We start from the raw sequence: 26036 nt of genomic DNA on the forward strand, positions 1-26036 counted from the left end.
CACCTACTTACTGAAGGTTCTGGAACAACCTGGCAACATTCTCTTTTTCTTTGGAGACAGGATCTCACTCAGCAATTCAGGCTGGCCCGGAACTCACGGTAATCCTCCTGTCTCAGCCTCCCGAGGGCTAGCATAAATAGGCGTGCGCCACCACGCCCCGCTAGCCTGCCAACACTTTTGTACGTGTTTCATAAATGCGATCTGCACCAGTTGGAGGCAGTGTGCTTAACAAACGAGCTACGGGGAGCTCGGACGACGTGCCCCGCGTCCCGATGACCCTGCCCCGTCCCATGTTTTTCCCACAAAGCTCGATCCAAGCTAGCTGCTGCACTCTCCCCATTTGCTGAAGAGCTAAAGTGGAAAGCATCACCGAAACATCCCGTCCAAACCCGAGCATCGCTCCGCGGCGCCGGGAGAGGGATCCAGCCCGGGAGCTGGGGTGGGCCACCCCCGCTGCCACCGCGCCCCGCGGCCCTGGCCTCCCAGGCGCGGGGGCGGCGGCGGCGCCCGGCGGAAGCGATTCCCGGGGGGTGAAAGGTCAGAGGTGCCGCAATCCCCGCAATCCCCGCCGTCCCCGCCTCGGCCTCCCCGGCGCGCCGCCCGGGCCCCAGAGCTTACACCGATGCCAGCAGCTCTCGAGGGTCCCCGGGCCGACCGGCACCCCAGGGGCCCGGGTGGCGGCCGTTGACCCTTGGCCGAGGGGACCCGGGACGCCCCCGCCCCCGCCCGGCGGCCAAGGCCACGGCGCTCCCCGCCCGGACTGCCTACCGCGCTGCTCCGCGCTGCCTCCCGAGGCGGGCGAGGCCCGACAGTCCGCTGGGCCGGCCGCCGGCTGGCGGAACGGGATACAAGAGGAAGCTGAAGGCAGGGGGACTGAGGAGAAGGGGCACGGGAGCTCTCCGGGTTTGTGTATTTGGGGGGGGGGGGTCAGAGTTCGTGACCCTTCCCGGGAGCAGGCGGCGCGCGTTGCAGTCTGCGCTCGCGCACGAGCGACGTGGAGAGGCGGCGAGAGGTCGTGACGTTCCGGAGTGGGGCGGAGCGACCCGAGAGTGAGCCGCGCTTCTGAAAATCGGCTGACCCCTGTCGGCCTGGAGGGAGGCTGCTCGCCAGTGCCGCTTATCCATCGCTGCTTTTGGGAGTCACTCGCGTTTAGGCATCTTGTTACCCAAAGGTGTGTTTTAAAGGAAGTTTATAGAATCAACGTTATAGAATCACAGGGAGGCGAGGGGATGGAAAAAGAATTCAGATGTGTTATGTACATGCACTAGGTCCCTACGATGAATGTAATCACTATGTAATGTAAACATGTACTAATAAAATTTAAGAAAACAAATAATAGAGACGTTTCAGGTCTGAGTAATAATAACCTATCCAGTTTCAGGCTGATCTTTTTCTAATTTGTTAAAAACAGGGCTCTCTGTTATAGGTTCTCTTTACTTAGACTCTCAGAATACTGACAACTGGATAGATTTTTGAATTTTATTTTCCTGAGAGATGCAACTGATAAACAGCGCATGTCTCCCATAGTTTAGCCTAACTGTTGCCATGACAGCTATGGGTGACCTCAATATCCCCCGCGTCACAGGGAATGCTACCCTGCTTGCATCTGAACTGAACAGTAGAGTTGAATTTGGACTAATCACATTAGAAGGCTTGCGTAGACAGTTCGGAACAATCAGCAGGCTTGAATGTGGACCAATCAGAGGCCTGCTGTGGCTATAAAAGTATCATTCCTCTCACACTCCTGCAGTTGGTCTAAAAGGGCTCTCTCTCCAGTGTATGACCCCCGTCCTGCAGCAAATGTGTTCAAATAAAGTCTTGCTCTGGTATTCTTGCACATCCTCACGATTTACTTCCCAGGTAGTGTAGCCTTGGAAGTTCCTATAAATCTCTTCAGGGTTCTTACCCTGAATAACCTGCACAGAGCACCTCCTTTTAAAGAAAGAGCTGTTAGCCCTTTAGTCCAGAGACTAACAACTGATAAAGATGGGCAAGAGCCACAACCCTTAGGGTTGACAACTGCGTCTGGCATAAGCTAGCATTGAGTGGTGGCAGCGGCAGAAACCAACAACCAGCAGTGTCAACCAGTGGCATCCAGCATAAGAAAAGAAGTAGGTTCTGCAGAGTGAGTGCAGGCCAATTAAAGTCAGAAAAGAAGTACAATCTGGGGTGTGCAGGGCAGGCCAGTGAAAAGCATGTCAGCAGCCACACGGGTAATGGCCACTGTCTTTTATAAGCCCTCATTCTGACTTCAGGTCTAGGTCGTCCTATCAAAAACCTTAGCGGGGGATTAAGCTCAGTGGCACCATTCGTGCCTCAAAAGCACACGGTCCTGAGTTCGGACCCCGGTACCAAAACAAAACAAAACAAAACAAAAACCTGCTTGATCTTGTGCCAGGAGAATCAAAGATACCATTCTCTGATTGGCACCAGGTCCAGGGCTTGGAAGCTGTTCTGAGCAAGCCCTGGATCTCCATGCTTGATAACTTATCCCACTTGCCCAGCTTCTTTACTATGCCCTAATCTCCTGCCCCACTGGGAATACAAAAAAAAGTCTGACCTAAATATGGTTCATGCCGAGCAGCACACCTGTCATCCCTGCACTCAGGAGGCTGAGGCAGGAGGATTACTGTCATGAGTTTGAGGCCAGGCTGGGCTACATAGTAAGTGCAAGGCCAGCATGAACTATGTAGGGAGCCTGAACTATGTAGTGAGACCCTGTCTGTACAAACAAAAGCAAATGATCCTTCATGCATCATTCTCTAAAAGTCCACTTCTAGTGTTGCGGATATAGCTCAGTGACAGCGCAAGCCCAGTGTGCACAAGGACTCTGAATTTTATCCTAAGCACTGGAAAAAAAAAAAGTCCACCTCTAATTTTTAGCATCGTTTGTTGTGTATTTGATTTGGTTCTGAGGCAGCTCCCGACTCTCTAATATCCTTAAGTTTATCCCCAAAATGAGCTATATTAGGTTCAAAAGAAAAGGGTAATCTGAGGGCCGGGGATTTAGCTGTGGTGCCACCACATGCCTCGCAAGAACAAGGTCCAGAGTTTGATCCCCGGTACCAATCAACAAACAAAACAAACAGTTGACTTACTAATATGTGGAAGGAGCTGGGTGTATAGTCTCGGCACTTAGGAGACTGAGGCAGAACTGCTGTGAGTTCAAGGCCAACCTGGGCTACACAGTGAGTTCAAGGCCAGCCTGAACCACATAGTGAGACCCTCTGTCAAAAACAAACAATAGTAAGACAGTGAGAAAATGTCACTGGAAGCTAGAAAAGGAGTGAATTGTGGTAAATAATTGTGGAAGGGTGGGCAAGAATGTTTACTGAAATATATGTTATAGTCCCTGTATTGATTCTTGCTATTATTTCCTGTGCTATTGGAGTCCTCGTCAGGATGTCTTTCTGGTGCCTGTGACTCAAGTGTTTGCCCTGTGTTTTCTTCTAGCATTTTAAAAGTTTGAGGTTTATCTGGGACTTTAATCCATTTTTAAATAGATTTTGGTATAGATAAGAAACAACGGGCCAGGGATTTAGCTCAGTGGTTCTGCCACCTGCCTCAAAAGCACAAGGTCCTGAGTTCGATCCCCAGTACCAAAGAAAAAGAGATAAAGATCTAGAGAAAAAGATCTAGTTTCAATCTCCACATGAAAGTCCAATTTCCTCAGCATTGTTTGTGGGAAAAGAAACCTATCTATTTTTTTCTTGGCAGTCATACAGACTTCTGAGGTCTCATCACTGGGTCTTTTCTTGTTTTCAAAGTTCTCTGGTGATGTTTGTCCTTGACTCCTTTTGGCTGGGGTTACCTTGTGGGCTTACAAAGACAGTGCTCAAGACAAGTAGTGTGGAAAGAGGTGCAGATGAAGTGATAGATAAAATAATGTGCGGGCCATAGACAGATTTGAATAATAAATGGTAGATTCTGACATAAAGATGCAGCTGTACAGTTGAAATACATCAGCTTCCTTGCCACTATAAATCCTGCCACCAGCTGCAACTTAATTGCCACTCACTGATAGGGTTTTGATCAGAGTCTGCAAGTAACCAATTCAATATGCCTCTGTGCAGTCCAAGCTCTCTGCTCCTGTTCACCTGGATTTACAGCAGCCACGATAATTGTTGCTAGCATCACAGCCTCAGCTTCACCTCCAACCATCAGGCATGAGAATCTCATGAGCACACAGCCTAGGTCCCTGGTGTGTGCAGTTCACCATAGGTTTCATGCTCTCGAGAATCTAATGGCACAGGGGGTCTCATGGGGGCAGAGCTCAGGCTGGAATGGGAGTGATGGGGAGTGGCTGTGACACAGCCAAAGGTTCACTCTATCATGAGTGGCTACTCCAGCTGTGCAGCCTGGTTCCTAGCAGGCCAAAGCCTGGTACCAATCCATTACCCAGAAAGGGAAGCCCTGTCTTAGGCCACAGCTGTTTACTTCTCACAGCTCTGGAGGCTGCGGAGCGGCCACAGGGAGCCCACAGGGGGATGTATGGGCAGCCCTTGTCCTGGCTGGCAGACACCATCTGTCTCCCCACTCTGTGCTCTTGAAGCTGTTCCTTGCAGGCTCTCACAAGCCAAATTTCCCTTCCTGTCTTCCAAGGCCATGAATCCCATCATGGGAACCCCACCTTCATGGCCTCATCCAACCCTAAATATCTCCCAGGTCCTGTTTTAAAAACCATTGTGTGGGGGTGAAGACTTCCACATATGTATTTGGGGAGCAGTAGGTGCATTTAGTGCACTGTAGAGCTAAGATTCGCATTTCCCCAGGTAGAGAGAGCAGTGGGAGTTCAGAGCAGAGCATCTGTGGGGCTGTGGCTGGTTCCAGAGCCAGAGTGCCCTCATCTGTGACACATGGGCCCAGTCCCCGTCATCAGCTGTCCTCCTGAGGCTTTGCTGGCAATGCCTGTGGTGTCCACAGCACTGATGGTGCAGGGATGTCAGTCCTGCCAGGCCTCGGCCCATCCCTCCGCGTTGAAAAGCTGATGTCTTGGGCACTTTCTGTCCGTGGCAGGGGTTCCAGGGCCAGGCCTGTGGAGTGGAAAGGCTGTGAGGGCACTGACCTCATAGCTCATGGGTCTGTGGGGTCTGCTCCATCCTTAAAGCTGAGCTCACACTGTTTCCTGGCACCCCAGCCAGCAGCGCTGTCTTCCTCTCTGTGCCTACACACAGGCCTGGAGGAGCAGGGTGCAGGCTGCAGTGACTCTGCCTCCCTGCTGGAGTTGGTGTCCTTAGCATTTGTCCCAGTGAAGCCCGGCTGACACACATAGCCTGCGTGTCAGATTCTGAGGCCAAGCAGGGGCAGCTCCTAGGAGGACATGTGTTCTGGGGACAGGGCGCTGGCCTGGGGGTTCCACGGTGACCCGTGGCCCAGGGTTTTTAAGTGGGGACCCCAGGGGAGTGGACCTGGACAGCAGGACCTGCCCGACCATGTGGCATCCTGCGTGTAACCCAGCCACCAGCCTCCCTCTGGCCCAGGACATCCGAGTGGCTCACTGCCCAGCCTCTTGGTGGCTCTGTCTCTGCCACTGCCCACAGGAAGCACAGGGCACCTTGGAAAGATCCATCCCATGCATGATGCAGCCCGGGATCTCGGCATGGTCAGGTGACAGCTCCACCCTTCCAGGGACCAAGCCACACCCTGGTGCTCCTCCCAACTGGGACTGGGTCACAGCCTCCCTTATGCTGTTTGGGGACTTGAGGATGCAGTGACAGCCTGCAGCACCTACCCAACCAGTGACAGTGGGACACACAAGGTCATGTCACACACAGGGCCTTGCCCCTTCAGAAGCACATCCAGTCACGCATCCCCAGCTGATCTCCCAGTGCCACAATCCTACCCTGATGCTGGCGCAGGAGCAGGGAGATGTGAAAACAGGGAGGTGGCCATCACCTCTCAGCAGCGCATTTATTGTGGAGTTTGTGAGACAGGAAGAAACACCTCCTCTCTCCCAGGAAGGAGGAGGGAGAACAGGGTGGGAAGGGAGAACCCTGGGGTCCTGTCCTGCTCCCTCCGGGAACACAGGGCCCTGGTGCCCAAGTTCCCCTGCTTCTCCCTCCCAGTCCGGGGCCATGTGTGAAGCATGTGGCTTTGAAATCCACAGGACATTATTCTTGGCCACGGTCACCCCACTCTGCTCTACAGGAGGCCTCCCAGGGGCTCCCTGTCCACCTCAATGTGGCTCTCACCTGACAACAGGCCCTGCCCTGCCACCCCGGTACAGGAAGGCCCGAGGCTGCTGGGCGAGGGACAGGAGGAAGTTGAACCATGCTGCAGGAAGGCGGCTAGGACTGAGTGATGACCACACAAGAGAACTTAGTGGGTCTCATTTTTTTCCAGTGCTGCAATCAAACCAGGAGCCTCAAACACCCGAGGCAAGCACTCTGCCACTGAATTACAGCGCAGAAGAAAAGTGGCTACAGTCCTTGAAGAGATAACGGGGACTTCAGCCAAGGTCTATGCAGTAACAATAGCAGGGTTCTGGGTGTGGGGGCGCAAGGCTGTAGTCCCAGCACTAGGAGGGCTAAGGCAGGAGGAACTCCTTAAATTTGAGGCCAGCCTGGGCTACACAGTGAATGGAAGGCCAGCCTGGACTTTGGTGGGATCCTTTCTCAAAAGTAACAAATGCCCACCCCCCCAAAATAAATTGGAGTTAGGCATGGTACTGCATGCCTGTAATCTTAGTACTCAAGGGGCTGAGGCAGGAGGATCATGAGTTCAAGGTTAAGCCTGACCTAAACTACACAGAAGACCCTGTCTTACAAAAAGACTTTTCAAGGATAGCGTGCTATGACTGTGCATGAGGTTACACAAGGTTTCAAATGATATCACAGCAGGGAATATAACCCCAGGACCTTTGCACTAAGCTACATTCCCAGTCCTTTTTATTTTGAGACAAGATCTCACTAAAGTGCTAAACTGCTCAGGCTGGGCTCAAACTTGCGATCCTCCTGCTTCAGCCTCCCAGACCGTTAGGATCACTGGCATTCAACACCACACCCGGTTCTTGTACTCTATGGCATATTCCATGGAAGACCTTGCCTTTGATATAAATTCAGTCAAGAAAATGTTGAATATGAACATCAGGTACAACTTTAATCAGGCTGTTAATTTCATTTTTCTGTTGCTTATCACCAGTTTCCTGTACAAGTGGCTCACAGGTTAAACAACAGGTGCACCAGAGTCATGTACAGGAGTCTTTCCTCACCAGGCCCACTGACACTGACTGGGAAACGAAGGACTTCGTTGTAAATACCAAGGAAGTCATGTCACAAAGAGGTATAAAAAGGCTTTTCAAAAAAATACCGTACAGTTTCAGTTCATACTGCCTTAGCACGTGTGTCTTTCTGATAGTGATTCCAGTTGGTTTGTAAAAGCACAGCACTTTAGGAAACAGCGTTCTCTTTAGATACACGGTGAATGCCACTCCAGCGTGTGCAGTGCCAGTGCAGATAAAGGTCCAGAACACTTGCTACAGCGCTGGCCTGCAGCTCAGAGGGAGAGGAAAGCCAGCCTGCTGTCTGTGAGGCGCAAGCCCAGTGCTACAAAGAAAACCATAAATGAATAAACGTGCTGTATTTTGCTACCATTTATGTTTATGCCGAACTGGTAGCTAGCTTTTAAAAAAATTTAATTTAGTGAAAAGTCATGGAGTTATAGAAAACAATTCAGGTTACTGTCCCTTTGCTCTAATTACTTCATGATGTAACATTAATGCATGCCAGAAGAGGTACAGAAAGTATAAATACATACATCACAGACTCCAATTTCATTTCACAGTTCCTGAGGTAGAAGCTGGCCATGTGTTTTTCCATTACAAGGTAGAAAAATTTTCTAAGTTTATTGATTCGAAGACATATTTTCTTCAGCAGTTTTATAAAAATCACAATTTTCTCTTTCTTCTGATGTTTGGTTTTGAGACAAGATTTTGCTATGTAGTTAAAGCCAGCCTTGAACTCCTAGAGATTCTCCTGCCTCAGCCACCCAAATACTAGGATTACAACAGACCTGCGCCACTATGCCTAGCAGTAGTCATAATTTCTAAACCAAGTACTGCATTGAAATTTGCTTCTTATATGTGCTTTTTACTTACAGAGATTCACAACCAGTAAGAAATGTTACAAGGCAAGGCAGAGAACACGTGTAGGCTGGGTCACAAACAATTACTACAGAACAAGGCACATTTTCCACTCTGAAAAGAAATGGTACTTTAGAATTCAATGTGACACTCAGACATAATTCTGACCATTAAGTAAACATTACAACTTTAATAAATAACATACATAAAAAAACAAACATTTTTTAAAAAAAACTACTTATATCTAACAAAATAATTTCTTGTATCTGATATATCTGATAGACTTTAGTTGGATTTATCTTGGCAGTGTTTATTTTTATGAAACTTTTGAATTGCTTTTACTCCATTCTGATGAGATTCCACCGTCCCAGAAGAAGGGGAGAGAAGAGAGAGACCAATACTGCTATAACACAGTGCCTTCCTGAAATGCCTCTATCCACCTGTGGGTCAGAGAAACCAGTTAGATTCGCACGGTGCAGGCCTGGGACTGTAGGCATCTGCTAAGAGCTGAGCCTGGGACCTTGTCACTGACAGCACTCAAGGGGTTTCCTACAGCGACTGCCGCCACCTGCAAACTCGGAGGACCTGTCTCTGGAATCTGCTCCAAACTCTGACCTAGAAAGTGTGTCTTTATTCCTTCGAGGCATGAGAAAGGGACCATTTAGTGTGTGAATGTTCTATAAGGCCCCAATGCTCTTATTTAATTGGTTGTGGAAGTGGGTAAAGACCTTTAGCTGGACTCAGAGGTGCACACCTGTGATCCCAGCACTCTGGGAGGCCGAGGCAGAGTCCTCAGAGGAGGACTGCTTGTTCGAGCCCAGCTTGGGCGACTTAGCAAGACTTTGTCTCAAATAACAAAGGGCTTGAGATGTAGCTCGGTACAAAGTTCTTGGGTTCATGCTCAGATACTGCGCCAAATAAATAGATAAATGAATTAGTAAAGACCTTTAGGACAACTCCTCTCCTCGCCTTTCTGGGTCTCTGACAGTGCTTTCAGGAACACTCGCTGTGTGCCTTTTCCTCCTCCGTGAGCTGCACCAGCCGGAGTCTCCTCTTGGACCGTTGGTCTGGACCTATTCTAACACACCTCAAAGCAGGGACTCCATCTGGCATTCAGTCCACTCCCTGCAGGTTAATATTTTGCATCCAATACATGTGCTTTCCAAAATGCCATCGAAGTCTTTCTAAGATCCTTTCATCTTAAGTTTTTACCTAACACTCACAGCTACAAGTGTTGGAAGATGTCAGGTGTAGCCTCTTTCCTCCCTAACTCTGTCACTGTTGTGGAACCTAACTACAGTAATTTCTTTCCTTTCTTACTTGAATATAATTTCTTATAATAGGGTATTAGGGGCCAGGCATGGTGGTGCACGCCTGAAACCCCAGCACTCAGGAGGCTGAGGCAGGAGGATGGCTGTAAATTCGGAGTGAGTGCAAAATCAGCCAGAGCTACGGAGCAAAACCCTGTCAAAAAACCAAAAAGAGCTGGGGATTTAGCTCAGAGGTTTCACCACCTGCTGCACAAGCGCAAGGACCCAAGATTGATCCCCAGTACCAAAAACAAAAAAAAAAACAAAAAAGAAAGGGGTGGGGAAGGAAGGGAATGAGGGCGGGCGGGCTGGAAATGTAGGTCAGGGCAAAGACTGTGAACTCAGTTCCTAGAACTGCAAAATACAAATCAAAAAGGGATTTAGCTCAGTGGTTCCGGTACCTGCCTTGAAAGCGCAAGGTTCCAAGTTCGATCCCGGGTACCAAAGAAAAACAAATCAAAGAACAACTTGGAGCCCCGAGTACAGGAGGGATACGTGTGCGCCACTTACTTCTGAGCTGACTGGGCATCCTCTGCTTTAAAGACGTAGAACACCATGCTCTTGTGCAGGAGCTGGAACACCCTGGGCTCCGCGCCTTCATCTGCCCGCTGCGTGACTGTGAACCCTAACAGAGGCTGACTCTCCAAGGCCGCCACATCCTGAGGCCGAGACACAAGCCAAAAGGGGTTCGCTTCGGACACGGCTGCCGCTGCTCACTTGCTCACCCATGCTCAGTGCCCGAACCCGCGTTGGGCAACCTGCCAGTTGTCACCTCACTGCACGCACAGCTGCCGAGCCTCATATTCATTCTGCTATGAGCAAGGAGGCGACGCTGCACTTTTCAATAGAAAGGTAAGTGACCTGTGCTATGGAACACCTTAGCGGTTTTCAGAGCGATGGAACACAGGGGATCAAGAGAACAAGGGAGAGGAAGCCATGATCTCCTGCTTTAGCGCCCACCATACCTATATTCCCACACTCAGGAGGCTGAGGCAGGAGGATCGCCGCTATTTTGAGACCAGGCTGAGTTACATGGTGAGTTCAAGGCCAGCCTGAACTATACATAGTGAGGCTCTGTCTCCAAAAAAAAGTAAAATTCCTAACACACTTAAGTAAGAGCTCCCAGGGTCCCGAGCAAGAGCATCATTCCAGTAAGAAAGAACATTGACAGCATCTCCTGCTCCCAAAGCAAGCAAAGCAGCAGGGGGCTGCGGCATAGCTCGGTGCTGGTGCCAGCACGAGGGCCTGGGCTGGATCTCCAGGGCCACAAATCAAGCAAACCGAAGCCCCAGAGCCGTAAGACAGACATGGGACTGAACGAGCGAGCCCTCTCACCCTCCCTCCCGCCGCTGCTGCCCGCAGGCCCCAGCTCACCTCGCTGGCCGCGTACGTGTACAGCACTTTGTTCTTAATCACAAACCACAGGTGCTTCCACGGCTTCTTGGCGCCCTTGGCGCGGTACAGGTAGCCGCTCATGGAGGAGTCCTCAGTGCTGGCGGACACCTGCGAGCATAGGCACGGGCTAGCGGCTGCGCTGACAGCAGCGCTGCTCGGCATGTTGGAAGTCGGAAGCAGTAACAGTAACAGAGAATGTTTCGGAACACAGCTGCGTATGTGCAAAGTCTGCTACTGTACAAACTGAATCCTGCTGTCAATGTGAGCTAAGAACCCTTCTGATTTACCTGGGTGTGTGTCTCGCTCTCTCGCTCTCTCTCTTTGTTTTTGGTTTTTTGAGACAAAGTCTCAGTATGATGCCCAGGCTGGATTCGAACTCTCAGCAACCCTCCTGCCTCAGCCTCCCAAGTGCTGCGATTAGAAGCATGTGACACCATACTGGGCTACTGTTTTAGCAGGAGAAAAAATGACCCAGAGCACACAGTGCTTCTCTAAAAATGTAATTCTGCAATTAATTAATAAAAATTTTTTCTGGGGATAGGGATTGAATCCGGCCTTCACACAGAGCTCCATCCCCAGCCCATTTTCTGTTTTAGTTTGAGATAGGGTCTCAATAGGTTACTAACTTGCCCAGGCTGATGTCAAACTCATAGCAATCCTCCTGCCTCAGCCTTGAGAGCTGGGATTACAGGTGTGGGCCACCATGCCTGGCCTTTCCTTATGTTTTTAAGAGTTGGAAATCTTGCTAGCTTGCTCCTGGCTCCAGCCGTCTGCCCTCTTCAGCGCCTTGAGGAGTCAGGACTGGAGGCGCAGCTCCGCTTCTGGCATGCAAGAGCCTCAGCATTCCGAATCAAACTCACATCTGGGAACTGAGGGAGAAAGAGCCAGTCCACGGGTGCTTGCTAAATTGGTTTAACTGGTTTCACATATGACTCTGCAATTAGAACTTTGTAAATCTTATTCTTACTGTTTTGTGAAACTGGCTATAGACTACTTTGTGTGATTTCAGCTGGGAACATAAGAAATAAGATTTTGGTCAAACTTTTAGAGTGGTTACCCTTTAGAGAATCTCAAGCTGAGGCAGGAGGCCCGCCACACTGGCCTGGACTAAACAGTAAAATCCTGACTCAAAAAACTAAGAGAAGAATAAAAAGCCCTATTTAGAGCAGAGGAAGGTTCAGGAGGCGGAGGTGGGAGAATCACTTTGTCGGGGAGGTAAGGCCAGCCATCTTGAAAGCACAAATAACCCCAACAGACACATTGGGCTCTGCTGGCTGAAACACCAGCCCAGAAGTGGCTGGCCCCACAGTGAGCAGACTGCCGAGTGTGGCTGACCAGCAGCGCTGTGGCCTGAGGCTGAGACACTGGGCACTGGGGTGGGCTATCAACTGGACCTAAGCTTGCAGGTCACTGCACCATGAAAATTTTAAATTGCAAAGAAAAACAGAGCTGGGCATGGTGATGCCCGCCTGTAATCTCAACAATGCTAGGAGGCTGAGGCAGGAGGCTGGAAGTTCAAGTCTAGCTTGAGTGACTTTGCGAAACCCTGTCTCAAAATTTTAAAAGGCCTAGGGATGTGGCCAAGTGTGAAGGCCCTGTGTTTAACCCCCAGACCCATAAAACAAAGAAAGTAAAATAGAGACAACCTGCTGTCCATATCTGTTGTCCATAACCAATCGGTGTCTACAAATAACAAATGTGCAGATCAGTAAATGCTAATGAAATGCCCAAAATTATTCTAGAGACTTCTTTCTTCAGGTGAGAAGTCTCCTCAAAGTAACTTTTAAAAATTCATGTATCAGGCCGGGGATTTAGCTCCGTGGTGCCGCCACCTGCCTCGAAAGTACAAGGTCCTGAGTTCCATCCCCAGTACCAAAAAAAAAAAAAATTCATGTATCAGCTGGACGTGGTGGTGCACACCTGTAATCCCAGCATGTGGGAGGCTGAGGCAGGAGGATCGCCATTGAGTTCCAGGCCAGCCTGAACTAGTGTGAGACCCTGTCTCAAAAAAAACAAAAATTCCCATGTGCCCAACTTATCTTTACTTCCTATCATTGCTATAAAGTGTTGTCCAAACCTGTCTTCAGCCATTTTTTGTGTGTGTGGAATCAAGGATCGAACTCAGGACCTTTCGCTTGCCAGGCAGGTGTGGCCCCACTGAGCTAAATTTCTAGCCCAATCTCCAGCCATTTTCTCAGGGAGTGAGGCTCTGGAGAGACCCTGAGCCCAAGGCCCCGCCCTCTTGCTCCTAACCCTGCTGGCAAACAACATCCTCCTTCTGTGGATACTGCAGCACTTCGGGAAGCACTTACTTCTTTGAGAGCCGCAGGGATCTTCTTCTGCTTCCGCCCCGGGGGGATGGACTGCAGCACAGAGGACAAGGTGCTGGACGGAGTCCTGTGGCCTCCAGGGGAGCTGGAGCTCTGCTGGCGATCTGGAACAGATTGAGGATGCTCGGTTGGCACGGGCGGAAGTGACCGCCCTTCAGCAAGACTCAAATTCATCAACTCTCACCACACAGATTACTCAGGGAAGGAAACTCAAGACACACGCATGCACATGACACGTCTGGCTCTGAGAGAGCAAATGATGGCCAGGAGCTGAGTGGGAGGAAGACTTTCCACTGTCATCTTTGGGTTTGTGCTTTCTGAACTTTTTCTTTCAGACAGGGTCTCACTATGCAGTTCAGGCTGGCCTCGACCTTACTATGTAGCCCAGGCTGGCCTCAAACTTGCTGCAATCCTCCTGCTTCAGCCTCCTGAGTGCTAAGATTATAAGCATGACTTAAGGTTTCAGAGATTTAACCAAAGATTCCTTCCCAAAACAGAGACCTGCGTAGTCCCTGCCCATTGACTTTGCTGTAAGAAGCCAGAAAAGGACGGGTGGGTGAGTAGCATTAGGCTGTGTCTGTCCCAGAAATGAGATCTTTTGGGTATGCAGTGAAACGTCGATGACTCAGGCCATGGGACCGGAATTGGGCCAAATGCCACCAAGTCTGCTCCGTACAGAATAGCTTGGCAGGCAGGTACACAGTAGCCTGCAATAAGCACACCGTCATCACAAACTAAAACCTTGAAAATGACCTGGAGGCTAACGTTCCGTTGGCCGTTTTAGGCATCTAATCCTGTGATTACATTTCCAGTTGGTTTTCTGAGACTCCTCACCTTTTCACAGAGTGAAAACAAATTTCAGTCTAGCTTCTCCTGGAATTAGCACAAAATCTGAGTTAAGTACTGATTTTGAGCAAGTATTAAAAACTGTTGCTAATGGACCAAAGATATTTAGTTTCCTTCTGTTCTCTCCCTCCCTCCCTCCCTCTTTGGATTTTTGAAACAGGGTCTTCCTATGTGGCCCAGGCTGGCCTCGAACTGGCAGTGATCCTCCTGCCTTAGCCTCCCAATTGCTGGGATTTCAAGTGTGTGCTGCCACACTCAGCAAGGAGGCTGTTTGAAAGCATGTGGGGAAGAAAGGGATTATTGATGAAGTTTTTATATATTACCTAATTTCTGCAGTTCTTGGAAACAATGTTCACATACTCTTGCAGGCTGGTTTTTCAGGTAATCTAAGCCATACTTATTTGAGGAGCAAGCTTGGCAAACGACCTGAAACACAGTGCGGTCATTTCATTACAGTTTGTAGCTCCGTCCGAGTTCCCAACAAGCTTCCCGCTCACTGGAGCACAAGCTCATGGGCTTCCGGCACGGAGTGAACTGCCACTCGGGACCGTGCTCAGAGCTGAAGGGGCCCCAGGTGCTACTGAGTGATTCCCACGTAAAGTACCTTGGGCAGAGAACTGTCCCGCACAGTGTTCAGCAGTGCTCTGCATGCAAAGACCTCTCAGCTGTCTTAGTGTTGGGACTACAGGCAAGTGCCCCGAGCCCAGCGTGTTTTCTGGTCTTATTTGCTTACTACAGCGACATCTGGGGCCAAGGCTCGGGGGCACAAGCTCACCTTCCCGCAGGCCCGGCAGTGGTGTCGCCTCCAGGTCAGAGTGAACTCGCTGGTGCAGATCATGCACATCGTGGCCCGGGTGTCAGGGACCCAGATGGGTGCCTTGGAGCCCAGCGGAGTCACTTCCTCCTGCCTCTCTGCGTTGGCCTGCGGGAGAAAAGCGACTCTGTGACCTCTGTCGATTGGAGGGCAGCTCACAGCTGGGACGCTGGGGATTATGGGCCATTACAGTTCTCACATGCTCAGGATTTGAAGATCAGCTACACTCCAAAAACCCTCTACTGCAAGACTGACTCCAAAAGATTCAATGGACATGGCAGTGCACACCTCTGACCCCAGCACTTGGGAGGCTGAGGCAGGAGGCTCACTGTGAGTCATTACACCATACCCAGGTAGTGAAATTTTTCTTTTGCTTTTTTTTGGATCCTAGGGGTTGAACTCAGAACCTTCACACTGAGGTATATCTGTAGCCTCTTACTACCATTTTGAAAATTTTGAGATGGGGGTCATGCTAAATTTCTCAGGCTGGCCTCAAACTTGAGATCCTCCTGTCTCAGCTTCCCAGAGAGCTGAGACGACAGGCATGTGTAGCACACCAACTACAATAAAATTTTACAGCTGGGAAAAAGTGTGAGTATGCTGTGTGCTCTCCTAGATTTGCAGTTAGACGCTGGGCACGGTATATTCCCAGCACCGGGGAGACTGAGGCAGAAGGATCGCCACAAGTTTGAGGCCAGCCAGGGATACACAGTGAACACATAGCCAGACCTGAACCACACAGTGAGACCCTGTCTCAAATCCCCCTCACCTTAAAAACGAAACAAAACAAAGCAAAACAAAAACCACAGACTTGCAGTTAGACCTTAACAGATGGATAAACATTTAAGCTGTGAGATCAGACACACCTCCATCCTTCCCTGAAACACACGCTGCTTTTCTAACCCCACGTGAGAAGGCTCTTTAAAGTAAAAGCTGTTTGAAGACTGGAAAAAAACAGAAGGAAAAACAATACCTCCTCAAGACTCCTACCAGGACAGAAGGTGATTCTTTTCTTGGTGTGCTCGTCTATGGCCCCGGAGATGGCCGCCAGCCACTCGTCCCTTTCGCTGGCAGAGCTGTTGGGGCAAGGGGGTCCCGTGAGGCAGACCGGGTGGACTCCGCCTGCTCTCCATGGCCCCCTCCAGAGCCAGGAATCACAGACCCCCGGCAGGTGAGGCGAACCCTCGGAGTCTGAGCCTACAACACCTCCCTCCTCTCGCTGAGGCGCGGCGAAGACAGCTTCCCAATCTTCCAGGTAGGGAGCGAGCGGAAGGGAGCGGATTTCAAGGAATTAAGAAATGTCACCCCATGCACCACTCCCCACAAGGGACGTAATCATTATGTGGCACAGACACGGACCAATAAAAAGGTCTACATGCACAAGTATTTTCATTTGGTTTATGGTTTATGATTATAATCATTTATATCATCAAGGGTTTCCCCTTGATTCAAGTTACAAATAGCAGTTCACAGCACGGATTTCTGAGTATCTTTAGCTCAATAAACAGTACTAGAATTCCCTGGAAAGGTCAGTGAGGTGGATATATGTTTAGTATCATAAAACAGATGTTGAAGGCGTGGTTAAAAGAGAAATCGGCTGGCCCTAGTGTGAGGGCTCCCATGCCCATTTGGCCCACGAAGTGTGTGTTCCTACCCAGCAGGCAGGAGCTGCCTATAACTGGACTTTCAAAGGAATGAGCCAAAATGGGCAAGTCTGTCCCCAGAACGGTATACTTCTTCTGCCTTTTCCTGTGTGAGTGGTACTGGAGACTGAACACAGGGTCTTCTCACTGAGCTACATCCCCAGCCCTTTCTTTAGTTTTTACTTTGAGACAGGATCTTGCAAAGCAGCTAAGTGGACCAGGCTGAGTCTGAACTTGCAGTCCTCCTGCCTCAGCCTCCCAGAGTGCTGGGATCACAGGTGTGCACCACTGTGCCCAGCTTGTTCTGGGTTTTGTGACCAGGCCTCTCCTTCCCAATCTGTGGTAGCTTTAACCATCACTGGTGTCAGGACATTTGAGAGCCATTGTTTAAACTGTTTTCTGCATATTCAAAACTGAGAGGCAGATGTCAGGAATCAGAAATACAAGTAAATCCATAAACCTATACAGACACGTGTGGGTTCGCGGAGGGGACAGACTGTAACGATCGGCTTAAACTGCATCATAATAAAATCAAAGCCATCACGATGAGATTGTGATGGGAGAAACGTACTTTTTAGAAAGGCACACTGCAGTACATAGGAGGAAAATGTCCTGACAAATGCACTTTGTTTTAAAATACTTTAGAAAATTATTGAGAAAAGAAAAACTGGTAGCAATGCTTGATAATTCTGCATCTGGGTGACTGAATATGTATTCACTGTGCTGTTCACTCTATTTTATTATTTATATGAGATGGCATCTCATTATGTATTCCAGGCTGGCCTTGAACTCAGCATATAGCCCAGGTTGTCTTTGAACTCCTGGCCATCCTCCTGCCTCAGCCTCCTGGGTGCTGGTATCACAGGCCTGCACCACTATGCCCAGCTTAGATTTTAATTTTTATTAGTAATTTCAAATATAAAAAATCCTATAATAGGCTGAGGATGTGTGGTAGCGTACTTGCCTAGTATGCATGAGGTCAAGGGTGGAATCCTTAGCACCACCACCACCAAAAAAAAAGCCCATCATAATGGTACACAACACACACACACACACACACACACACACACACACACACACACACTTCCTTTGCAGTGCTGGGGTCCAACCTAGAGCCTCATGTATTCTAGGCAAACGACACACCACTAAGCTACTTATTCCACAGTCCCTTGTTGTTGGTTTTGTTTTCAGACCAGGTCTTGCAATGTAGTTCACGTTGTCCTTCAACTAGCAACCCTCCTGCCTCGGCCTCCCAAGCACTGGGATTCCAGGTGAGCACCACCAGGACTGGTGAGCCGCTCAAGGAGATACCAGAAACCACTTGGACTGCACACCCCAGTCATCCTGGGAAATGCACTCTTTATTAAGTGACTTTGGCTATTCTAAATACTCTTTAGAATATTTGTTCCTATGGATAGAAAAAGGTAGAACAACAACAAAAGAAATAATCCCTTGCTTTCTAAATCAAACCAAGCCTGCTTCAGTTACGTCTAGTATTCTAAAGGCCTTTACACAGAGCTACATCCCCAACCCTTTCTGAGTTTTTATTTTGAGACAGGGTCTCGCTAAATCACCAAGTTGCCCAGGCTGGGCTTGAACTTTCGATTCTCCTGCTCAGCCTCCCAGAGGGCTGAGATGACCAACATGAGCCCCGGCAAGTAGCTCCCATCTAATAGCTAGGCCACTTTAGCCAACAGCACTGAGTGCTTGTCACAGGTCGCCAGGCCTCTGCCTGGGAGGTGTTTCCAGAAGAACTGGACCTTCCGCTCTTCCCTACCACACATCTCACCTGCGGTCACCACTTATAGATCCGCACCTGACGACAAGCATTGGTAGGCACTCGAGGGTAGTTAAGGACTGAGCCTGACCACCAGGCCACGGCCATCCGGTTCATGCATTTTTATTTTGTATCTCTGTTTTTCTGAGACAGGGTCTTCCTATGTAGTTCAGGCTGAGCTCGAACTTGCTACGTTCCTCCTGCCTCAGCCTCCCGAGTGCTGGGATTAGAGGCGTGAGCCACCAGGCCCATCTGGTATCCCTCTGGGGCTTCCAGGCCAACCTTCATGAAATATTAGCAGTTCTCCCAGCCTCCCCTGTGGTTACTGAAGAAGTCACAGAAAGCAGAGGCAGGCTAGCGGCTAACTGGAGAATTACTGCAGGACCTCTGGAGCCCAGGCAGCAGGTAGAGCAAGGCTCTGCTGTGCAGATGGTGTGGCGCTCGCTGTTCCGGGCTCTGCTCCGGGCTGGGGCCCTTGTGGGTGTCTGCCAAGGCGGCGTTCACAGTCCTCAGAGCCCAGACACCATGCCCGCAGCAGAGTGGGACCGCCTTGGGCTCCTTCTGTGCCAGCCCCATCCTCCTGGGATGCAAAAGCCGTGGACCAAGGCCTCTCTCCTCTGTGGGATGCGGCACCCCCCAGAGCGCTAATGTGTCTAGTAAACACCATGCCTGTCTACTGGGAGGACTCACCAAGGGACGTGGCCTAGTTCCTGGTGTGCCCACCCTGCTCAGTACTGCCTCTGCTTTTTTGTTTTGCTTTTGAGGCAGAGTTTCACTAGGTAGCCCGGGCGGGCCTCCGAATGCAGCATCCTTCTGGCTCAGCTTGGCCCCAAAGCATGAGGCACAGGACTGCGAGATCCTCTGACCACAGCCTCGGCGGGACTGACGGTCAGCGGCTTCCTGCGGCTCCGATGCTAAAGACCGAAATCCACCGGTGGCTGGGTGGTAGCTCAAGCCTGTGATCCCAGCCCTCGGAGGCCAAGCAGGAGAAAAACAGCATGAGCTCGGGGCCAGCCTGGACTGCAGTGAAACTGTCTCAAATAAGCAAGCAAGCAAGCAAAAAGGACCGAGTACCTGGCTGAGAGGATGAAGGAGCGCTCCACACTCTCGATCTTTAATTCATTCTGATAGGCCTCCTGGCAGGGTTTCCGGACCTGGAAGGAAGGAAGCAGAGCGGGAGGACGCAGTGCTAACTGCAAACCCCGGCTCTGAGCCTGTAGCCACCCGCCTCCCCAAGGTGCTACCACTTCAGGTCTCCTCCACCACCCTCTCAGCTCGGGTGAACTCAAACCGACCCGCGCAGGCCCAGCTTCCCACTGCGGGGCTGAGGTCACTGTGCCACCTCCGGCCACCTGTGACCTGCAGTTCAGGCTCCTCCTCTCTTCCTCCCATAGACCTCATCCACTTCCCCAGCTGTCAATCAACAGCTGCACGCCACTAGCTCCAAGAGCTGTGCGTCCTTTACTTCCTAAAGTCCCAAGAGCTAAACTAAGCCTTCACAGTGATTTTTTTTTTTTTAATTTTTTTGAGACAGGGTCTCATTAGGTAGCCCGGGCTGGCCTCGACCTCACTATGTAGCCCAGGCTGGACTTGGAACTTGCTGAGATCCTCCTGCCTCAGCCTCCTGAGTGCTGGGATTACAGGGATGCACCACCATGCCCAGCTTTTTTACAGTGGTATTTGTTTCTGTCTATTCCACCTACTTATTCTTACATACATACAATATGCTATTTGATTTTTTTCTGTTCTACACGATTTTATTTCATTGAAAACATTTAAAAACTTGCAGTTAGGTTGTAGAAGGACTTGAAAGATCTTTGTTGGTATTTATCTAGTGTATTATTCTCCCAACTAGTCTAAAGGAATCATGTTTCCAGCCACCCTCCTATTTTCTTTTCTTTTCTTTTGTACCAGGGATCGAACCCTCCTATTTTCACCAAACTTATGACAAGGTTCTGTTTACAGTCATTCTCCATAAATATGCTTTGAATAAATGAATGCCTGAATGAAGAAATGATATGAATTAACAAACATGGGCACGAACAGTAGCACATGGAGAAAGGGGTGCGAGAAACACGATCGTCACGGCTCCTCTTCAGTCAGTATATTCATGGATTTGGGCAGGAGGAAGAGCTAACAAGGCACTGACCTTCATCCCAGCCAGGGAAAGCATGTTGTTCAGCTTATACATCCCAGACTGCAGCGGCGTGGTGTACAGCAGGACGTCGTTAAACTGAAAGGGGGAGCATTGCATGACAAATTACAGACGCTCCGTCAGTGCCCAAAGGCTTTTGTTTTTTGAGACCTGGTCTCACTACCCAGCCTAGGCCAGCCTGAAATTGTCAGCGATCCTCCTGCCTCAGCCTCCCAGTGCTAGGATTACAGGTGTGCGCCATCACCAAAGATACTGACAAAATCTGAGGACAAAGGGAAAATATCGCCTCTTTGTTAACAGTTCTCTGAAGAAAATACTTCTATTCTGCTCCTCTCCCCAAAAAGCACCTGAAATGTTCTATTATCTAAAAGGTAGTTGGGCCAGGGATTTAGCTCAGTGGTTCCACCGCCTGCCTCACACCCACAAGGTCCCGAGTTCAATCCCTGGTACCAAAAATATAAAGTAAAAGGTAGTTTGTAGACAATGTGCTTCTCTTCCGAGTTTTGTGACAGATTCAACGTTTTTTAAATTCTGAATCACGCGAAGGCATCACAGTCTAAATAAGTACTTGATGCAAACAACTCTTCCCAGCCAGACAGGAAGCCAGCTCAGTCCCCAAAGCGATCACTTTTCTGATGGCACAGCGCAGCAGCCCATGAGAGGCTTCCGAAACCCCCATGGCTGCCCTGCTCCTCCAGCCCGCAGAGCTGCCCCACCAAGCAGCAACCCAGATGCGCGAGAGGGGCGCGACCTCACCAGGAAAAACATGCGCGGCTGCATGACCTTCCGGGACAGCTTCCTCAGGACCCCCTCCTTGAGGAAAACCTGGGTCACAGAGAACAGTCAGTCCCCACAGCACACAGCAGCCCTCCCTGCTGCCCCAGCTGCTCCGGCGCGCAAGACTTCGCTTCCTTGTACTTTGGACACTCATAGTTTATTTTCTTTGCTTTTCCTTTTTCCTGGGCATGGTACTGGGTATAGAGCCCAGGGCCTCACACATGCTGAGCTCCACTCCCAGGTCCCCAGGGTTTCTTTTTTTGTCTTTTTGAGACAGGGTCTCATTCTGTAGTGCACACTGGCTTTGAACTTGCAGTGATCCTCCTGCCTCAGCCTCCCCAGTTCTGGGATTACAGGATTTGCTGCCATGCCTGGCACCCCTGGTTTCTTTTTAAACCTTAACAGTCACTTGGAAGTTGGACAGAAGGAAAGATTGTAAAGCCAACATTGGCTACAGGGTCCTCTGTGAGCTGAGTGTCCTTGATCCTGACAACTTCCCGAGGCCACTTCTGTGCTCCGTGAAGAGCATCAAATACCCTTTATCCTCCTCCGTGACCCTCTCCTACAGCCACCATTCTAAATGAAACTGCATTCAAAGCTCTATGAAGTCAGCTGGTATTACACAATGAAATGACACTCGCTATTAAATCATTTTACTGGAATTTGCAGGGTCCCTTGCCTTTGTCCCCACTAAACTGTACTTCCCATCACGCTTACTCCCATCATGGGTGTTTTCCAGCTTTCTTTTGTTTTGAGACAGGATCTCACTATGCAGTCCAGGCTGGCCTTGAACTCACAGAAATTGATCCTTCTGCCTCAGCCTTAAGTGCTAGGGTTATAGGCGTGCAACACCACGCCCGGCCACAAGTAACCTATTTTCATAACTCAAATAATAAACACTAGGTACAGATGGTGGCCAAATGCACTGCACACCACTTGCAAGCGTAGCTGAAAACACCCACCCGTCCGGGCTGCAGGATCTCCTGGTGCCCGCTGAGGCTGCACTGGATCCGCATGAGCTTCTGGAAGTTGTCCTGCGGAGAGACAGTGGCTCAGGCCCAGCCGGCTCCATGGGGCACCAGCCACTGAGCGAGATACTCACGCCTTGCTTCATGCTGTCGTTGGCGTGGTTGGCCACCTCTATAACCACGGCGAGGGCATCTAAGGGGCGCAGGGATAGAAGGGGCCTGGTCACTACCGCTGCACGGCGCAGCCTGACCTTAAGCAGTTTCCCACAAGACAGCTCTTTCCCGGCATCTGTGCCAGGGAGCCTGGTTGACGGCAGATGGGCAGAGACACGGACGCTAGCTGGGTGAGACATGACGAGGGAAAAACAGACTGAAAACAACACCTACGAACACACACGAGCCCCAAGAGTCACTGCTGGCCACGTCTAGCACAAACAGGAATGTTGGGCTTTCCCTGGGCCAGGACCTGACTGCCTTCCTTAAGTCAGAGTGAGCGTTTACCCAAAGCTCAGCCATCCTGGCACAAACTATCTTCCAGGAGAAGAGTCAGGAGAGAGGAGGATCTTCATACAGGAAACAAGAGCTATGCCAAACGTGCCGGGCATGGCGGCACACACGGGCGATCCATGCACTCAGGAGGCTGAGGCAGGAGGCTCTCCAGTTTGGGGCCAGCCTGGGCTATGTAACAAGTTCAAGGCTAGCCTGGACTGCAGGAGAGCCTATCTCAAAAAACCAAAAATAAGTCAAATTAAAATAAAATAAAACTAAAAAATATAAGATAGTTAGGGCTCAGGGTCGCTCTGTTGGTCTGATGCTTGCAGGTATGGACTAGAAAGGACAGCAATGTCGCATGGCAGCACGCCAGGCCTGAGGGACACAGTGTCATCTCGCACGCTGAGCTTGCAGCTGCCGGGACAGCTGCTTCCACGATGGACGCTTCACGCTCACAGCTCCGGAAGTGGACAGAGGGATGGGGCTGGCCGTGTCCTTCCGTACATGAGCTGCCCTCAGCCCCAGCAGTGGGGACTCCGGGGGACATGAGCACACACGGGGACACCTCGTGGCTGTCATGGTGACCACTGGGTGACCATTTACCAACTCCCACCTGCTAGAATCAGAAAAAGGGAACTTGAGCCCTTATATTTCAATTCAATTTAATTTTTTTTATTTAGGTTTTTTTGAGACAGGGTTTTGCTATGTAGCCCAACTGGGCTTAGGCCTGCGGTGATCCTCCTGCCTCAGCCTGCCTCAGAGCTGGGATCACAGGTGTGTGCGGCCGGCAGCAGTTGCACAGGAAAGCAGTGTTTCCCTTCCGGGGGACCCAGCCGCCTCTCCGAGCTCCTGCATGGGGCTCCACCATCTGCACCCTGGACACTTTCCTTGCTTTCCTGAGCAGGATTCCGGGGCAGGGAGGAGCCTTGGGATTTGCAGAATCATAACACCCAGCTGCTTGGCCACCTGGCCTTCTGAAGTTCTTCTATTTTTTATTTGTATTTATTTATTTATTTTGCAGTCCTGGGGATTGAACTCAGGCCTTCACAGTGAGCTACATCCTCACCCTACAGCCCCTTTTAGTTTTTTTTTTTTTTTTAAGAGACATGAGAAGGACTCATGGATGTAGATATAGATATCTGTTCCTGATATATTCAAGGCAGTGTGGGTGCTCAGAGAAATGAAACACCTGTCTTTTACTATTTTGAGACTGGGTCTTGTTAAATTGCTAAACTCCCCAGATAGAGCTCCAACTTCGGATCCTTCTGTCTCAGCCTCCCTGAGTGCTGAGATTCGAGGTGTGCACCACTAAACCGGCTCCATCGTTTCAGAAAGATGAAGAGTTAGCCATCTATACAATACAAACCCATCATAGCGAAGAGTGACTGAGCACAGAAGGGAGAAGCTTCCAGACACAGCCACTGGGCCCGCCCTCACAGAGGCTTCCCTCGGAGGCTGATCCTGCCATCATATCTGCCTCCCAGCACTGATTTACTACTTTACCAAATCCTCTTTTAATCTGCTTAAAAGAACTTTTTCAGACAGGGTCTTATTCTATAGTTCAGACAGGTCTGGAACTTGCAGCAATCTTCCTGCCTCAGCCTCCCAAGTGCTGGGATTACAGGTATGCACCACTTTTATTAAAGCTTCACGTCCTCTTATGACTAAAACAGAGGGGTGTGTGTGTGTGTGTGTGTGTGTGTGTGTGTGTGTGTGTGAGTGAGCTTAGGCTTTTTTTTTGCAGCACTGAGGACAGAACCTGGGATCTCTGTACCGTGCGTGCTACAACCCCAGGCCTTCCTGCCTCAGCCTCCCAGAGGCCTGGTACTATAATCTGTGCCACCAAGCCCAGCTAAAAACAGTTTTGTCTCTGGGTTTTGTGCCTGGTATAGTTTTCCTGTCCAGGCCTAAAGAAACATGAAACATTTCTGCCAAGAGTGTTTACCTTGAGTGTCTCTGTATTCTGCAGAGTCTTCCAGGAGATTCTTCAAGTAACCTAGGGAAGAACAAAGTTCCGGTGTTTAGTGCCACAAAGCCCCCGGGCTCAGAACCTCCAAGTCCTCATGGGGCACTGGAGGGAGCTTTGCCAACCTGTGTGACTCTCCAACCTCGAGGAAGAGCAAAGCCCGAGCCAGCCCGAGCCAGGGTGGAGGACGCAGACAGCGGCCAGCCCTGTGGTCCTCCCAAGATAAGGCAGGGGCCACTGGCTGAGTGACCTCACGCCAGCCCCACCTCTGTGCCAGAGCCAGGCCCGGCCCCACACGCAGCACAGACCTCACGCAAGACTGGGCGCCGAACCTGGTCGCCGAACCTGGGCACCGAACCTGCGGCACAGGGTCTGGACGCCCAAGAGCGAAATCTCAACGCTGAAGGACCTTCATACATTCGTACAGTGCTGTGCTTTTCTTGTGGTCTTGTGGTCCTGGGGGTTGAACCCAGGGCCTTTGCCCTGAGCTACAGCCATAGCCCCTTTAAAATGTTTAATTTGGAGACAGGGTCTTGCTAAGTTTTCCAGGCTGGGCTTGACCTTATGACCCTCCTGCCTCAGCCTCCCAGAGCACTAGGATTACAGGTGTGCACCACGCCTGGCTTACACCAGTGGTTTTCCAGTGAGGGAAACCCACCCATCCCCAGGGGGAACAAATGGCAACTAGGGGTGAGTTTGGGCTACTCCAGAGGCTGAGGCAGGAGGATCACAAACTTAAGTCCCACCTGGGAAATTTAGCAAGACCTTGTCTCAAAATAAAGTGGCATACAATGTTTCTTATAATATGAAAACCACTGAAGCAAAAAGTTGTATTTAACAAATCTTTGACTCTGTAAACCCAGCACTTGGGAGGCTGAGGCAGGAGGATCACCATGAGCTGGAGGAGAGCAGCTGGGCTACATAGTGAGTTCACAGCCAGCCTGCAGTACACTGTGAGACCCTGAAAAAAAGTCTTTAACACCAAGGAATGTCACAGGAGTTCGAAGCAAACAGGGCCAATCCCTTCCCCTGGGATTCCCGGCCCCAGCCAGGGCCAGCCCCTGTCAACTTTCTGGACTTTCCTGCTGATGCCTCACACAGGCCCTTTCCTTCCACACCACCCTGTGCGGCCGGCTGTGTCTCAGAGCTGCCTTCTCCGTTCCGAAGAGAAAAGTTCAACTCATATTCTGCATGCGCGTGTGCACATGTGTGTGGTGTGCGCTGGGGCTCCAAGCCAGGGCACCTGGCATAGCAAGCACTTGGTCTACCACGGGGCCACACCCACAACCCTCAACTCAGAGCCCAGAATTATCCCAAATTCCTCCTCACCTCGCCTGGCCAACAGAACTTTCCATCTGAAAGAACTACTTTTGCCCCCACCCCACCCCATGGTTTGGTGAGACAGCGTCTCACTGTGCAGCTCAGGCTGGCCTTGAACTCCTGGCGATCCTCCTGCCTCAGCCTCCTGAGTGCTGGGATCACA

The 26036-nt window shown here is 50.4% G+C and overlaps 2 protein-coding genes and 1 long non-coding RNA gene across 15 annotated transcripts in view; 1 reads left to right on the plus strand and 2 right to left on the minus strand.

Annotated features, from left to right (window-relative positions):
• Nr2c1 (nuclear receptor subfamily 2 group C member 1) overlaps positions 1-1004 on the minus strand; it is a 49872-nt gene extending 48868 nt beyond the window's left edge. For 2 of the 10 annotated variants that reach the window (XM_021258461.2, XM_004844935.3), the window contains exon 1: positions 769-1004. The gene's annotated coding sequence lies outside the window, so the exon portion shown is untranslated. Of the gene's footprint in view, positions 1-3; positions 506-768 lie in introns of those variants that run through there. The other 8 variants (XM_087192610.1, XM_004844939.4, XM_087192613.1 and 5 more) reach the window with 7 other exon arrangements.
• A 10-nt stretch (positions 1005-1014) lies between these two features.
• Positions 1015-7325, plus strand: LOC110349195 (uncharacterized). Its single transcript, XR_002395010.2, has 3 exons — positions 1015-1171; positions 6343-6457; positions 7141-7325. It is a non-coding gene; the product is annotated as an uncharacterized LOC110349195 (long non-coding RNA).
• Positions 7073-26036, minus strand: part of Fgd6 (FYVE, RhoGEF and PH domain containing 6) — a 97184-nt gene continuing 78220 nt past the window's right edge. For 2 of the 4 annotated variants that reach the window (XM_004844932.4, XM_004844931.4), the window contains exons 9-21: positions 24533-24583; positions 22230-22288; positions 22090-22161; positions 21107-21175; positions 20345-20428; positions 19270-19349; positions 15749-15851; positions 14737-14883; positions 14285-14387; positions 13098-13219; positions 10765-10893; positions 9901-10049; positions 7073-8520 (exon numbers count right to left, since the gene is read on the minus strand). In XM_004844932.4, the coding sequence (XP_004844989.1) occupies positions 8484-8520; positions 9901-10049; positions 10765-10893; positions 13098-13219; positions 14285-14387; positions 14737-14883; positions 15749-15851; positions 19270-19349; positions 20345-20428; positions 21107-21175; positions 22090-22161; positions 22230-22288; positions 24533-24583 (1205 nt within the window). In that variant the 3' untranslated portion in view covers positions 7073-8483. Of the gene's footprint in view, positions 8521-9900; positions 10050-10764; positions 10894-13097; positions 13220-14284; positions 14388-14736; positions 14884-15748; positions 15852-19269; positions 19350-20344; positions 20429-21106; positions 21176-22089; positions 22162-22229; positions 22289-24532; positions 24584-26036 lie in introns of those variants that run through there. The other 2 variants (XR_002395009.2, XR_015443542.1) reach the window with 2 other exon arrangements.

Source organism: Heterocephalus glaber, unplaced genomic scaffold, assembly GCF_053883595.1.
Source record: "Heterocephalus glaber isolate CG9 unplaced genomic scaffold, H.glaber_assembly_v1.0 deba00001572, whole genome shotgun sequence".
Classification (NCBI taxonomy): domain Eukaryota; kingdom Metazoa; phylum Chordata; class Mammalia; order Rodentia; family Bathyergidae; genus Heterocephalus; species Heterocephalus glaber.